Source organism: Aulonocara sp. 'chitande type north' Nkhata Bay, linkage group LG6, assembly GCF_057382095.1.
Source record: "Aulonocara sp. 'chitande type north' Nkhata Bay isolate Kocher_YH1m ecotype deep benthic linkage group LG6, A_spYH_male_GT1.1, whole genome shotgun sequence".
Classification (NCBI taxonomy): domain Eukaryota; kingdom Metazoa; phylum Chordata; class Actinopteri; order Cichliformes; family Cichlidae; genus Aulonocara; species Aulonocara sp. 'chitande type north' Nkhata Bay.
The window spans coordinates 17,032,015-17,047,327 of record NC_141349.1 but is presented as its reverse complement, the minus strand read 5'-3'; the positions used below and the strand labels follow the sequence as shown (position 1 = coordinate 17,047,327).

Genomic DNA, 15,313 nt, shown 5'->3' with positions numbered 1-15,313 from the left:
ATACAGCCATGATTCACTTTTATTAGCTTCATATAACTGAATCAGAGAAGAACGATAAATCCTCATTGACGTTATCAAGGTTATTGCAAATAATACAGAGACTTAAATAGCTGCTGGTATAAAGGTTTCCATTGTTTGAAAAACATTCTGGTATTCTTTTGCCCTTCAAATATGGTGCTTGTTGATAATAATGGGAGTTCACATGTGCAAGATATCCAGATAATTTACTGTTGCAACATTATTGGCAGGCAGTGATTCATTCCCTGTGCTCTTTGTTTTGGATTTACGGTTCTTAAGAATGTTTGATGTTGATGAAGGAACAGAAAGGTGAAAAAATATCACAATGTAGCCTCAGGATGCATTTACATTGTGTGACTAACCAAAGTGTCTGCTATTAAATGGAATTCACAATGTTTGGAGTAAAGTGATTTGTTTGATTATAAGCGAGTAATCTAAAAAGATGCATTATGCTCACAAAGAACTGCATTACAAAAAACTAATGGTGAAAACTAATGGAAAATAAATTGAAAGCAAAAGCAGTAAGAAAATGGAAAAATTAGTTACACAATCGTTATTTGTAAATGCGGTCATGTTGCACTCGAGAGTCCGGTCATATGTTGGTGTATTAAGCAGGTGTTGTCAAAGATGCATTTAGATCCAGTCTCTGAGGCCACTTTCGGAGGTGCTATTGGCCACGCTTGGCTGCATTCTTCCAGGGGCATTATGTGTCCTGGGTCACACTTAGGACCACCTACTCACCTCGCTACCCTGATGTGCCCACCGCTGGCAAAAAAAAGTTGGATACCATTCATTGTATTAATTGCACAAGTCATTTTAAAGCACTTTTAAATGACTGTAGACTACCTGTGTGTTTTATTTTGTTCAGTTCGTGAGAATTATATGAACAGAATGAGTCGGTGTAGATTTAAATTTGAGGTTATTGTGGAAAACAGGTCAGTTCTGTTAGCCTGCTCAGCTATGTGGGCCTCTGGCATATGGGGCTGGCAAACAGAAATAATGTGGGCTACGTGTTTAATTGCGTATAATCCTAGGAAGTCAGATCTCACAAGGAGTTGACATATTTACAGCTAACTACTTGAGATAACCCAGGACATATGTTAATGCCAGGTGGAAACAGGGTCCATAATCTGTATTTCTTTTCACCAGTAAACTAACACTTAGTCACAAGCACATGTCCTCTCCCCCAAACTGAGACACCTGCCCATACTGAAAGGCTCACACAATAACTTATCCTTTGTTACGGTACATACTGAGAACTTGTGAAGTCAGATGGGGATGAAAAGCTCTGAAGTATATTCACTCATTTAAATGTTGCTGCTAGCATTTTCAGCAAGAACTTTCACACTGCCACTCTGTTTCAGGCATGTTAACATATTAAAACACATGAGGATTTATTGAGTCAAGCAGTTCATTGTTCAAAACATAAGAGATGCACTGTTTATGAAACCAGTGTCACGAAACTAGCTACATAGCATATACACTGTTAGCGTTTTCACAGTGCAGAATCTGTCGATCTGCCATTCTTCAATTAACAGTTGTAAACATGTATAACTCATACATGTCTCAAAGCTCTTTTGTGTTTGCTCAGCTGAAGGTTACAGCCTCCACATGGCAATGAAATGTAAACAGGAGAGCGCTGACTGTTGTAAATATGCCATCCTGACATGTGTCAGGCAGAGTCCTTTCAATCAGCCCTTACATTTGGCTGTTCAGGGGCAGCTGGTGTTTACGCTCCTGTTCTGTTCATCACCCCAAATCGCTTTCAGAGATCACTGATAGCGCCGACAGCAATGTGAGATTCAGGGTCATGTGTTGCATATAAAAATGTTCTGCAACATAATGAAGACTTACCAGTTTCCGTCTTTTTATTTTTGCAGGTATTATCCGAACGCAGGAACTGCTGGATCGTGAGACAACATCGCACTACTGGTTAACAGTCTACGCGATGGATCGCGGTGTGGTGCCCCTCTCTGCTTTTGTGGAGATCTACATTGAGGTGCAGGATGTCAACGACAACGCACCTCAAACCTCTGAGCCTGTCTACTACCCCTCTGTTATGGAGAACTCCGCTAAAGATGTGTCAATCATCCAGATCAATGCAGTCGATCCGGACGCCAAAGCCAGCGATAAACTCACCTACAAGATCACCAGCGGGAATCCCCAGGGTTTCTTTGCTATTAACACCAAGACAGGTAAGATTGCTTTTGCTGGGATAGAAATTCGAGCCACTACAGATTGCATTATTAGAGCAGGAGATCCCTGCTGTTGAGTCATGAGCTTATATTGTGTTTCAGAACAAATTATAACCCTGAATTACAGCTGCTAGCAGACTACTACAAGCGCATCAGCTCATAGGGTAAAAAATATAGACAGCAGCACTGTCTTACCTGGATTACAGTGAGATGATTTTCCTGTAAACGGTGGAGACCCTGAATGATAAGTGATGAACAGGAAATAGCCTAAAACGCCACGTGCATTTTCCTCATCTAAACACGTCTGCTTTAAAGGCCAACTATAAATGTAGCAAACACAAAGTATTAACTTATCCTTTGATTTTGAGACATACTGTGGTGTACTGCCGACAAGGTGGCGAGCTTCTTTGAGGTGTCCTGTTTCCTTTCTTGTGAAAAGGAAGAGCAGTGTGAACACACTCACCCAGAACAGGAGTGGGTTGAGCCTACTGGGGTTTTTCCACTCTAACACTCTAAAGTGTGTACTCATATGGCACTCTGGAAATGGTGTGATGATTAATATTTCATTGGGCTCTTTTAAAGTTGCCCGAGCAGGCTATGTTTAGTTGAATAGCACAAAATATACTTGTAATAGGTGCAAAGTGAAGCTCATGTACAGACAGGGCTCTTCTCTAAATCTGCATTTTTATTGATATTAATCAGACTCTGAATTCAAACACTCAGAAAGTGCGATCTAGGTTTGTGCTAATATGTTGATGCTGCCTTTAAAAAATGTCAAATTAATCAACTGACATCAGTGTAAAGTTTTAGTAATGGGATGGTTACTTCTGGATGTCTTGGAGAAAATGCTTTTTCTTTCTTGCTTAGTCTGCACACAAGTGTGCTATTGATCATTGCATGCTAATGATCATTAGACTGAAAGAGGAACGGATAGGGCAGCAGTTGCTCCAGTTTGTCCTCACTGACGTGTGTGGTCTTGTTTCCCAAGGTAGCCACATCAACAAACTGGAGGTATTTTTGTTGGAAGTGGCAATGTGAGTTTTCTGACCAAATAAGGATTCATCATGTAGCGTGCCTCCCAAACAAGCCTCACAGCAATATGCCGGGCACTCCCCGCTGCACAGGAAGAGAATGAAAAAATAAATGATGCAACAAAAGGATAACTTACGAACATATGGTCAGTGTTTTGTCTGCATGCATGACAGAAATCAGCTTACACCCGCTGATAAAAAGTCTGGGACGGTGAAATAGAAGTGCTGGGAGGCTGAATATTTATCTTGCAACAAAGTCTAACACTGTTTTTATAGTAGATTTTAGACAGTAGAGAATTTTTTTTTAAAATCTGTTATGCCTTTGATATATTTTAACAAGGCAGCATGTTTTATTTATTTATTTCTTCCTCACTGAAGATGACCTTTCTTGATTCAAGCTTCGATATATTTTGGTTTCTGGATTTGTATAAATGCTCATGGTAAAACTTGCAGTGCATCACTTATTTAGCAGTTGAAAAAAGTGTTCTTAGCCCACATATCTGAACTAAATATTTCCTGCTCCGAGGATTACAGCGTGTTTATGAAGCTTATGGCCAAATCCACTGTGGACTAGGGCTGCCACAAACGATTATTTTGATAGTCGACTAGTCACCGATTATTTTTGCGATTAGTCGACTAATCAGATCATCATCCATTAGACGTAAAACTACAGCTTATTGCACCAGCAGCATCTGCTCTTATATAACTATCATTAGCTTACAGCTTTAAGCTTTTAAGGTGCTAACTAAAAATAAAGACAAGATGATAGTTTATTCAATTTTAATGAAATTTGCAGATTGTTTCGGTGAAGTTTAATAAACTCCTTGCTATCTAAAATATAACAGGACACTGGAGTATATTCTGGAGCATCTCACACTTCTGATAATCAGCTGTCTGCTTGACGTTTATTCAGCTGTGTAAAAACTATAACTTTAATCTCAGCCAAACCGATTTACTCAGGAACAAATAAAATACAAAAAAAAAAAGCCAAACAATAACATTTTAAGTTATCTAAGTGACTCATATATATTTAACCTGAGTAGCGAAAGACGGCGGTGGGTTTGAAAACGATTTGCGGGGAGTCCGGTGTTCTCACGGCGCTAGTGAGCCTAGCCCCCGGCTCGCTAACGAGCTAGTGGGTAACAGATGTCTCCGAAAACGTCGGAGCGCTTTTGAAAATATGTGGTGTCCTGATAAACTGAGCAGATATTTGAGGTTTACACAGCTACATTCTCGCCTGAAAATATGTTAAACGTTTAATTTGTGACCCAGAAAGAATAATAAGAGTAACATTAAAACTAACTAGCTGCCGCCATTGTTGGAAACTGCGCTGGGCCGCGCTATGAATTCTGGGACACAGCTGCTCCTTCTTCTTCTTCTTCTTCTTCGGGGTTTAGCGGTAGCTGACATCCTTGTACATGCAATGCTGCCATCTTCTGTTTCAGTCCGTTATTACACTCTTAAATCCTGCTACTTATTCCTGCGTCTTTTGTGATCTTACAAAGCTTCAAACGACGCGTCGACTATTAAATCAGTCGTCGACGATTTTGATAGTCGACGTAATCGTGACTAGTCGACAAATCGTGGCAGCCCTACTGTGGACACAACGTTTTTTACAGTATAATTTGCAGTATCATTTTGTGGTTCGTTCTTGTGACTGTCAAAAGAGCTCCTGAAGAAGAAAAAAATGGTTACACTGAAGCAAAAGGAAGAGACCCGTTCATGCATATCAAAGCATGTTAAAACTTTTATCAGTGGGACACCAGAGCTCTGTGCGTCAGGTTCAACACAGAGTGGTTTGGACACGGAAAACCTTGAATCACTGCTCTGTGTCTCTGATTTACTTCGTCCTCTCTGTATTTGAAGATGGCAGCACTCAGTGGAAGTGGCGCGGTAGGTGGGCAGTGAGAACATGAGAAAACAGGGAGCCCAGTATAGCTGAGTACTAGAGAGGAAAGCCGTTTTCCCACATGAATCGGATTTTTGTGACATTGTTCAGAGTTGCTTGTTCTCACATGTAGAAACAGGAGGCTGTCTGCATCAGGCGTGCTCTTGCTACTAGAAATCCTCCGTGGTTTAGGCTGAGGTGGCACCCGGTCAGAGTCTGCAAGAGGCAGGACACGTGATGCACACTCAGTTGCCATGAATTCTCCCGAGAATTACCTGCACTATTTATACATTTATACATTATCCAGACATTGCACTAGGGAGCTTGTGATGTGAGGTCCTTTCTTTGTCCGGTTTAACTGATTTGGACATTTGCATTCTCACTTGCAACTGCTCCAAGTAATGTCAGAAAAGCTCAGAGCTGTAGTGCATGTGTGAAAATGACTTGACTCATATAGAGTGCAATTTTAAGTGAAAGACTAGAATAACCGGGCATTCTTTGTAGAAAACCTGGAGCTGTTTTATTTATTTATGCCTGTGGTATTAAACAAAGATCCAAAATAGCCTGATATCGCTCTATATTATCAACTCAGTATGACATTCTAACCGCATATTACAGGTTTTTGAAAATGTTTAAATTTATGCATGCACGTCTCTGTAATTACATGTTCTAAACTTGCATTGGAAGCATAGGCCCTGTCTTGGCACATCTACAAAGCTCTACAAAGGGGAGGGAGAAAGGAAAAGACGTTAAGGCCTGTGTTTTTTGTGTGGGTTTCCAAACTTCATAGGCATGTGTTCCAAGCTAACTATCTAGCCTTCTATCATGGGCTAGGCCTTACGCTGCTTCCAAGCAGCCCTGTCGGATTCAAGCAAATATGATGGCCTCACTTGACGCCTTGTATGGCGTTGGTTGTCCTTTTTTCACACAGACCCACACTGGCTCAGCAAAGCTCAGGATGAAAGGCTTAGGTCTACTTTATTTCTGCCAAGTAAACAAGTCCTGCTGTTTTGGACAATCCCTGACTTTAGTTTGTCATTAAAGTGCAAGGCCAGCTCTTCTCTATAGCAGACAGTATTGCAGTCCCAACATCTGAAAGCTAAGAACTTAACCGCCTGACACAGGCTCACTTTTGAAAGGATTGAAAAAGAGAGAAAGCAGAAACGAGGCAGATCTGCATGGGGAGAAAATTGTGTCAGTCAACTGGTTGTGAATTATGTCTTCTGTCTATGTCTAAATCAGTATGAGATCAGTGAATTTAAATAATGCTGTGCGGGTCTAAAATATTGAAAAGACGAACCAGCGCTCAGTTGTGTGGTGGCACAGATCTCATCCCTCCCACGGACATGACCACAGTTGTTCCAGGCTCTCCAGGCTTTATTTGGCAGCTAAGAAGAATTGAATTTCCAGGATGAAGACTGTGGGCTTGGAGTGCGCAGATGACAGCAGAACGTGAGACACATACGTGTGCGCACACATGTTGTTTGTGTAGAATTCCACTTGGTTGTATTACACAGTCAAGCTGTTTATTACGTGGTTGTACATCTAGCATCGTGATAGTTTGTCTACGTATACTGCACTTGAGACAGCCAGCCCACTTGCTGTCTACTTTTATTTTCTCTGCTCAAAGGATTTGTCAGTACTGTGAGCTAGTTCATCAGAGGTTGTTGACACGAGTTGCCCACCTATTCTGTGGGAGAGTAAGCAGCGTTCATTACCTGGTGAATCACTCTCTCTCTTCTCTGAAATGCTGCTGCTGTGCTCTGACTTAGTGGACTTTGAACGAGGGTCTTATGCCAGAACATGCATTTGTTAGAAAAGGGCAGCCAAGCAGAACTTGTAGTCAGAACACACACTGCATGCTCATAAACACACACACAGGAAGATTTACATGTCTAAGCAGAGGAAAGAGTGCCGGAGTAAAGATTGCTATGATAGCCATCTTATCTTGCTGAATGCTCATTACTCCACTTCCTGTTGTACCCATGCAGCCTTTCTTTGTGTAGCCTTGGTACTTTCTAACACGTCCTTAATTGCCCTAGTGTTGTCATCGACATTTTAGAGTAGATTATTATCGGTGTGTGCTAACAGATAGAAAGGCTGCTATCTTGATATTTCTGGTTAATGTTGTAATTTCGATTAGTTAACACAAAGATTTTCTGACTGGGAGCCGAAAAATAAATGCGATTAAGAGGTGAGGGGTGTGTGGGACATAGGAGTTTTAGCCTCAAACTAAGTGTGTGAGTGCAGACGGGTGAGAAGAGAGTCCCGGGGAGCAGGACTCTCACATGCCTTTGGGAGGCCTGCTTGGTAGGCACAGGGAGTGTGACAGAGAGCTGAAGCCAGCAGCCAGAGATCACGCGCTGCAAAAAGCTGACCGCATGAAAGAGCGCGCTGGAGAAAAAGGCAGCTTGCAGGCAGCCCTTAAAAATCCTTCCACGGGGTGACCGACAGAAGCTTTGTGAGTTTTACTGCTCTTGTTGACCAAAGACTGCCTTTGAGTTATCAGCTGCACTAAACAAGTTGAAACCTTTAAAGAAAGTACACTGGTGTAAAGAAATGAACGAGATTTATGACACATGAAAAACAGAGAGCTTTGTAGTGAAAATGAAGGGAAAAAGTTTTAACCTTATGATTTTGTTTTCATAATCATTTGAAGTCAAAAAATTAATATATATGAGATTTATGGTCATCACGCTTAAACTTCAATCTATGATAATGGCATCTTATGCCTTGATTATACTCCGTTGCGGACACGGACAGCTGGAGACCCGCTGGCCAAATAGCGATTCCTGTTGTAATTCTTTGAAGTCCGCTTGAAGTCTGCTGCCTGGGGCACATGCATAGTTGGTGCATTGTTATGTAAATTCTCCATGGACAAGTCTGCACAGTCACAAAAAACAGGCAGGCACATGGATGTACACATGAACCCCTGCACTCACCGTCTGATGATGAAATTCACATCACTTGGACCTGAGTGGACTCGTGGATGCAGAAAGTAGAATTGAGGCTTAACAAAATTTGCCACCAGACGGTGGAAGCAACAGCTGACTGACAGCTAATATAATATGGCTACCTATGCATGACTGTTTTTACCCTTCATCCCAGTTGTTAAACCCCAATGAAGAGCGATACGCCCAGGTGAATTCTCATTATTGAAATTGTATTGAACAGTTCCAGCCCTTTTCTTCTTCTGAAGCTAGAAGCTCATTGCTAACAACTGAAAGATATACTATAGGTGATGCTTTGGCAAGCTTGGATGCCATGGACCCAGGGGATGAACTTAAAGGTCAGGGAAACAGTCGCTGAGATTTGCTGCTGTGTATCACTCACTTTTTGTGCCACTCATGTCAACTTTCAATAACGCCTGGGATGAGAAGAGAAAACACACATGATGTTATCTATTGTACTTTTTATATTTTACATTTATATTTATTATTTATCTTGCACCAAGGGAGTGGCACTCCAATTTCGTTGTACTCTGTACAATGATAATAAAGGCTATTCTATTCTTTTCTATTCTATTCTATTCTATTCCATTTTTTTCTATTCTATTCTATTCTGTGGTTTACCAAAGGCCCAACCACTATCAGGGGAAGTGAGATAGGAAGTGGTTACTTCCAACAACTTCCTGATTATTTCCTGCGATTCGAGGTCAAACAATTGTCACTGCTTTCAAAGGACAATATGAGAAACAAATCGTGAAAAAGGAGATTTTCCACCTAAAGTGTTTTGGTGAGCTAAGATTTAGATATTTAAAATAAATCCAATCTGGAACCTTTGTGGTATATCTCTGTTCTCACTGTGAAAGTCATTGTCTTTTTTTTTTGCAAATAGTATCAAATGCCATAACCTTGGATTTTCAGAGAAAACAGATTTGAAAATGAAATTGGAAGAAAATTGACTTTGTATGGAAATTTTTGTGAAAGTAGAGCAGGAATGGATGGATGAAAACACCCGAAGAGAACTGCGATTGACTCGGTGCAAAGTGAATAAACAAACTAATGAATGCCAGATGAGCAACCCCATGACCTAAATGCAAGGGAAAAAAAACATGTCGCTGTAAAATGAAGCACACTAACTATGACAACCACCCGTGTCATTAACACAGATCAGGTGATATCTTTGATTTAATCTTTGAGTGATTTGGGTTTGCAGAAGGCAGCTGAGTAGATAAAATGCTATTCCTGACATTACAGTCGCACAGTCAGCTTAATGTGCATTGTTTTGGTTTGTTGAGTTTGCTTCATTTATATCACATATTTCTTAAGTTAACTGTATAGATGTGGAAGTAAACTTGTAAAAAGCTTAGACATGTGTTACCTCGGGAAGCTCCTGTCCTGTCATAAGGTGATGTGATATAGGACTGCTTTACTTTCTCCCTACATGCATTCACTATCTCAGCTGTGATGTTAAACTGTACCAGCATCATCTTCACTGTTGGTGTGTTATCAGTGTTTTTGTTCAGAAAAACTGAACCTGGTCAGGCTGAATCTGGCTATACTTTATATTCGAACATGTTCTGCTGAACACAGTGTGCGTGTGTCTGTTGTTTGGTCGTAAATGTGAATAAAATGGTCGAGCTGTTAAGTCCTGTACTGCTAGCATCACCTTTATCCTGCTGCCGTCCTCTTTCCTCCTGTGACCTGTGTTTTCTATGCCGAAAACAGTCTTAAGAATCTTTTCATGACAGCAACCTCAGATGCTTCCTTTACTTAAAAGCATTCCTCCAAAGGCAGGGAAAAAATATTTGCCGGTGAGGTTTACCTCAGCCAGTTTGCTTTACAGGTTAAGTCATTGTGATTGGTGGCTACCGGCCCGAGCGGTTACCTGTATGTGTTCTGCCTTGCAGATCTAATTCTTATTAGCCTGAACATTGATTATGTCTATACATTTCACAATTGACCTGTCTTAGTTTCTCTGTTGCATCCTTGACAAAAATTTGGAAACCTTAACCGCCAAATTTTACACAATATGTTTTCAGATTAGAACTACGCCCTGCTGCTAAAAGGTGCTGAGAAATCGCAATCCACACCCTCTTAATCAATTTGACTAAATTAAACAAAGCTCTTATGTTTGTGTCAGTGTGCTTTCATTAGCTTACGTGGCTTCTCTTGGTTGTATTTGTTAAATTCTATCTGGTGAGGAGATTTGTTGAACTATAGCTGCTTTTAAGGAGCATGCCTCGAGAAGAGACTTTTCAAGATATCTTATTCGGCAGCATTTTCCAGACTTTTCTATTAAAAGTGAACAAGGAGTTCCTGTTTTGATGTAACCTTCCTTTATAAACTCACCGTCTGGTTTTGGTTTTTAGTATCAGTGTACCAGATCAATCTTCTTAACAACAACTTCTGGAGTGTATTTCTGTCACGCAAGAGAAACTAGTGCAACCCTAAATGAAAGAAAAACACGGTACACACACCAACAGTGAGCTAAAATGAAATAAGTGAGCATAAATTAGGCAAAAAGCACACAATGTTTTGTTTTTAAAATTAGTTTTTTCCCCTTTGCTTTGTTGGAAAGATGAGGGTCTCGTTAGGGAGGCAGCCACTGTGATGGTAAGGGAAACAATAATGTGCTACATGCCTTATGTGCACAAACGAAATTAGTAATGGCAGCAGGGGCGTGCATGCCTCATTGGCACACTGTCAGTCAGACATCGACAAACAAAAGGAGACCAAAATCATAACAACAAAAAGTTTATTAATAGAACTTCTAGGCATTTGTGACATGGCGGTGTCATATTACGCTCTTACCCTTTTTTATCCTTGGCTAGCTCTTTTTTTTCTCTTTCGGCCAGAGCTCAGCGTCAGTTCATCAGCGATACTAAATGTCTCCAGCCACTGCAGACACCCAGCACATTCCTGATTGTCTGGAGTCACGGCTAAATGGATGTCACATAAATATGTGTGTCACTCTCAAGACTGCTAATCTCAACAGCAATTAACCACCCTAACAATGCCCTGGACTCCTTTACTCCCTTCAGGCCACCATTTTGGAGCAGTGGTTGTAGAGCTCAAGGCCATGGTTGAGAGTGCCACTGCTGCCTTTCTGTTGTTTTTCTACCCCTCTCAAAACAGCATGGCTATAATTACTGTCGGCCCAGCTCAGCCCACGCCTGAGGATGGCTTTTCTGTGTGTAAGTGTGTATGAGAGTGTGTGTGTGTTGTGACAAAGGCTGCGGGTTGAACGTGCAGACGTCGTTGGTCAGCTCTGGCTTACTAACTAACCATTTTACAGTTCTTTAACATTTAAGTAGTGACAGAGTGGAGGTTTGTGGAGGTAAGGCCTGCATACAGGGACCACTCCTGGCAAACAGGTTGAGATTTACTGAACATTCAAAGAATTATTTTCTGCAAGTGATATCAGCAGCAGAGTATTAGAGTGGGCGGCAAGTCCCTCGGTCAGAGATCTGCCGGCACGCTGGCAGCATGTCAGACATAAATGGAACAGAAGCAAACAAAAGCTTTTTAAACCACAACACAACTTGCATCAAACAGCTTTTCTCGTCCGCACCAGATGCTACATATTTTTCACATTTAATGTTTGATTCCACTCTCAGACCTCAGAAAGAGCGCTGGTTTCACGCTCCATCAAAATTCTAAAATACTTAGACCTTAAACATTTGAGAAAGACCTGAAGTTTTTGGCTTAACCCAAAGCTTCAAGTCTGTCCACTTCATTGATTTACCAGATTTGTCTGGTATTGTGACACGGGAAAGTGGTTTCTAAACTGGTCCAGTGAACCGTGGAAGGATGAACAATTAGCCATTTAGCTTCCCGGGCGGGGCTAGCATTGTTGTTGAGCTGTTTTCAAGCTGTGTGCTAGAACTAAGGAGGAGTAATACAATAGAAGAAGACAAAGTAAAAGAAACAATGCTGACTGTATGCACCAACGGCACTGTAGTTTGGTTTTTGTGCTTTGCTTTGCTCTTAAACCCTGCTTCGCCAGCTCCTCTGCATGGCTACACATTATCGACTTAAAGTTAGATATAGCTAGTCCACTGTGATCGATCAGGAAAACCAAACACCCTCACACACAGAAATCTGTTACATTTAAGACCAAGTATTGACAGCTCAGGAAACTCGAGATGAGCTTGTAGTTTAAACACTTTCATTAAGATGCATTGCCCTGAAACCGCCTTTGTATTGGAGAGCTGAATTCACTGATTACTCCATTAGCATTAAAAGTAAAGCATCTGCTTTGAGAGCAAATAGTTTCTTTAAAGTCATTTTACTGAAGAAAAAAAATGTAAAAGCATCTTTTCAATGTGACAGTTTTCTGATTTGCCTTTTGTTGACACTAAATTGAATGACTTTGAATTTGTGGCTCACACTGAGGTCTGAAAAACACGAGCATTTAATCAATTAACTGAAAAAAGATTGAATGTTAATAAAAATAATCATTAGGTAAAATCCTACGCACCAGAAAATCTTTGTAAAAGGGCACGAGGTCATACTAAATGATTAAGGGGATTTGTTTACTGTGTGAAAAGGCTTTTTCAATGCAACCTGCTACTGAATGTGTCACCCTGCAGTTCCAGCTTAGTTCAGAAAAGATTGACATTACAGATCATATAAGTTCTTTGTTTTATGTTGAGGTCGACAGAGTCTTTACCACGTGAACCATTTTAGCTCATTTTTTAAACAAAACTTCCATCCCCTCTTATTTTTTCAAAGCAGATTTGGCAGTGCTGCCGGAAAAAAAAGGAAGGGATTATAATAGAACAAAAATATGCACCATTTTTGAAAATGCGCTCGTACAAAAAAGGAAACCAGCAACGGTGCTAAATTTGTGTCATTAAGTTATCATCTTGTGTGCCCGCTGCTGCTGAGTCAATGTTTGTGAGACGGTAGCTCTGGACGGTCTCTACAAAGCAGGACTGAAACTCGGAGCGGGATTGGGATGAAGGCCAGGTCCTTGTTCTTTTCATTGTATTTGGTTTTGCTTTGTTTGTTGCGGCACCGACACATACGTTTACATCACAGGCTGGATTTTTTTGATACCTTGCTCTGGTTCGATCAGGCAGCTGATTTGCAGAGAAATTATAACTTACACATCCAGACGTAATGTGGTTAATGATGCCATCTGTATTCAGCGGTACAATACATACTTAGAGAGAGTAGTTACCTAACTCAAGCACGCAGGGGAGCTTAAAAACATTACCATCCATCATCTCCGGCCTCGCCGAAGCACATGAATAATTAGTCAGCGTGGCCTGCTTTGATGATAATAATCTTACAGCATGCAAACCCATCTAACCCATGCTGATTCTGTGCTCTTTTGCAGAAGTCATGCAAGAGTAATCCCAGCAGCTCATATAAATTTACCAAACTTAATTTGTTTTGTCAGTGCTAGTGATGTCATATCTTACACTGGTGAGCAGAGGGGGGGGTTAAAAGAGGTGTTAATTTAGAGCCCTCATTCATATGTGCATGTTCAAGATTTTGCTTTAAAGTAAAATCTAAATTGGTTGCCCATTAATATGTATCCACGTGAGGTAAGCAGAGCAAAATATGGGTTGCAGCTTGAGGAAAGGTGTTATTGCACTTACTTTTTTCCCTGACCAGATATCAGTAGACGTATATCTCTACAGCTCACTGTGAAGATTAAATAAAGCCTAAGAAGAAGAGGATAAAAAGAGGGAGCAGGAGCAGCACTCACTTATATCCACGAATCGCAGAGCTAGGGAGGGCTATTTCAGGAGCTGTAAGTTGTGGCCTGCTATTCTTGCTGCAGGCATATGTGCCATTGATGGGTTTGGGTTTCAGAAATCCTTTGCTTTATGCTAATCAGGCGCAGTGTGGCAAGCAGGCAGCTATGGTGCGGTCGAAGTTGGCATGTCTACTCTATACTCAGTGTCCTTACAAAGTTGCAATTACATTGGGAGTGAGAACAGAATGCTGCCTATAATGTAGCAATACCCTTCCCCCCTTCTTCCTCTTCTCTTTACTTCTCTTGTTTGTGAACTTGATTGAAAATTGGATTCGTCAGGAACTCAAGATTCCAGCTTGTTTTATTTTTACTTTTGTCAAAGCTCGGCGTAACAAGGTTTCCCTCGTGTGATTGATGTCACACATCACCAATCGTCCTACTTAAACTGAGTGATAGTGCTCGACAAAACTGTTGAAAGGCTTTAAATAGCAGTAGGATCTCACTTTTGCCTCTTGTATAAAAGTGCTCAGACCTGCGGGTGATGTCTTACTGGCTGTCTATTATTCAGCTTGTGGAAAAACTAAAAGTAGGGTGTCAAGCCTGTGCTGCTGTTGGGGTACTATTTTCAGGTCAATGTGATATTTCCCATACACAAGACAGTATACTGGGCTGTCTGGCAACAGGATAGGCCAGGAACAAGGAAGACCACAGGGAAAGCACTTATCCAGACGCAGTCTTTACTCACGTGTGACTGATGACATATCACCAGGGTTCAGAGTATGTCACCCAACAATGAGTGGCAGGATTGTTTTTTTCTTTGGTCAGTCAAACGTTTGCTTTGCTGAGAACTTTGGCGTGTTTATAATTTAAAAAGCAGACATTGAGACCAATCTGGCTGATTAGCATGCGGCACATTTTGGACACGGCTCTGTTCATGGTTATTGGTTAAGAATATATATATATATATATATATATATATATATATATATATATATATATATATATATATATATACATATATATACATACATATACATATATATATATATATATATATATATATATATATATATATGTATATATATGTATATATATATATATATATACATATATATATATATATATATATATATATAACTAAACACTTGCAATAACAGTAGTGATAATGATATTATCCTGACAGAATTTGAAGGGTTTTTTTTTGTCTTTTTCTGACAAATGAATTAAACTCAATATGTTATCATAACTCCAAACAATATGAAGTTACACTCAGATCACAATGAAAAGTCCGCCAGATCAACTGGTTAACTTTACTTACTTTACTTCTGCTGTCATCATTAAGTTCCAGTGTTGAGCGCCAACCAAATAATTGCAGGTGTTCGATTATTTGTGTGCACACTGCCATGCTGCTTTTTAAATGTCACAGTTGTGGTCTTATCTTATCTATGGCATAATCTTTAATTTTGTATTTAAAAAAAAAAGTGGCAAAATCTGAGCAATGCTTGTTTTCCCTTAATTTTATCGTT

General features: G+C 40.4%; 1 protein-coding gene across 10 annotated transcripts in view; it reads left to right on the top strand.

Moving 5' to 3' along the window:
• fat1a (FAT atypical cadherin 1a) overlaps positions 1-15,313 on the top strand; it is a 79,814-nt gene that overhangs the window by 17,517 nt on the left and 46,984 nt on the right. For all 10 annotated transcript variants that reach the window (XR_015129859.1, XR_015129860.1, XR_015129857.1 and 7 more), the window contains exon 3: positions 1,899-2,213. Coding sequence is in view for 5 of the 10 variants with exons in the window: in XM_086295291.1 (XP_086151417.1) it covers positions 1,899-2,213 (315 nt within the window). In the remaining 5 variants the exon portion in view is untranslated. The remainder of the gene's footprint in view (positions 1-1,898; positions 2,214-15,313) is intronic.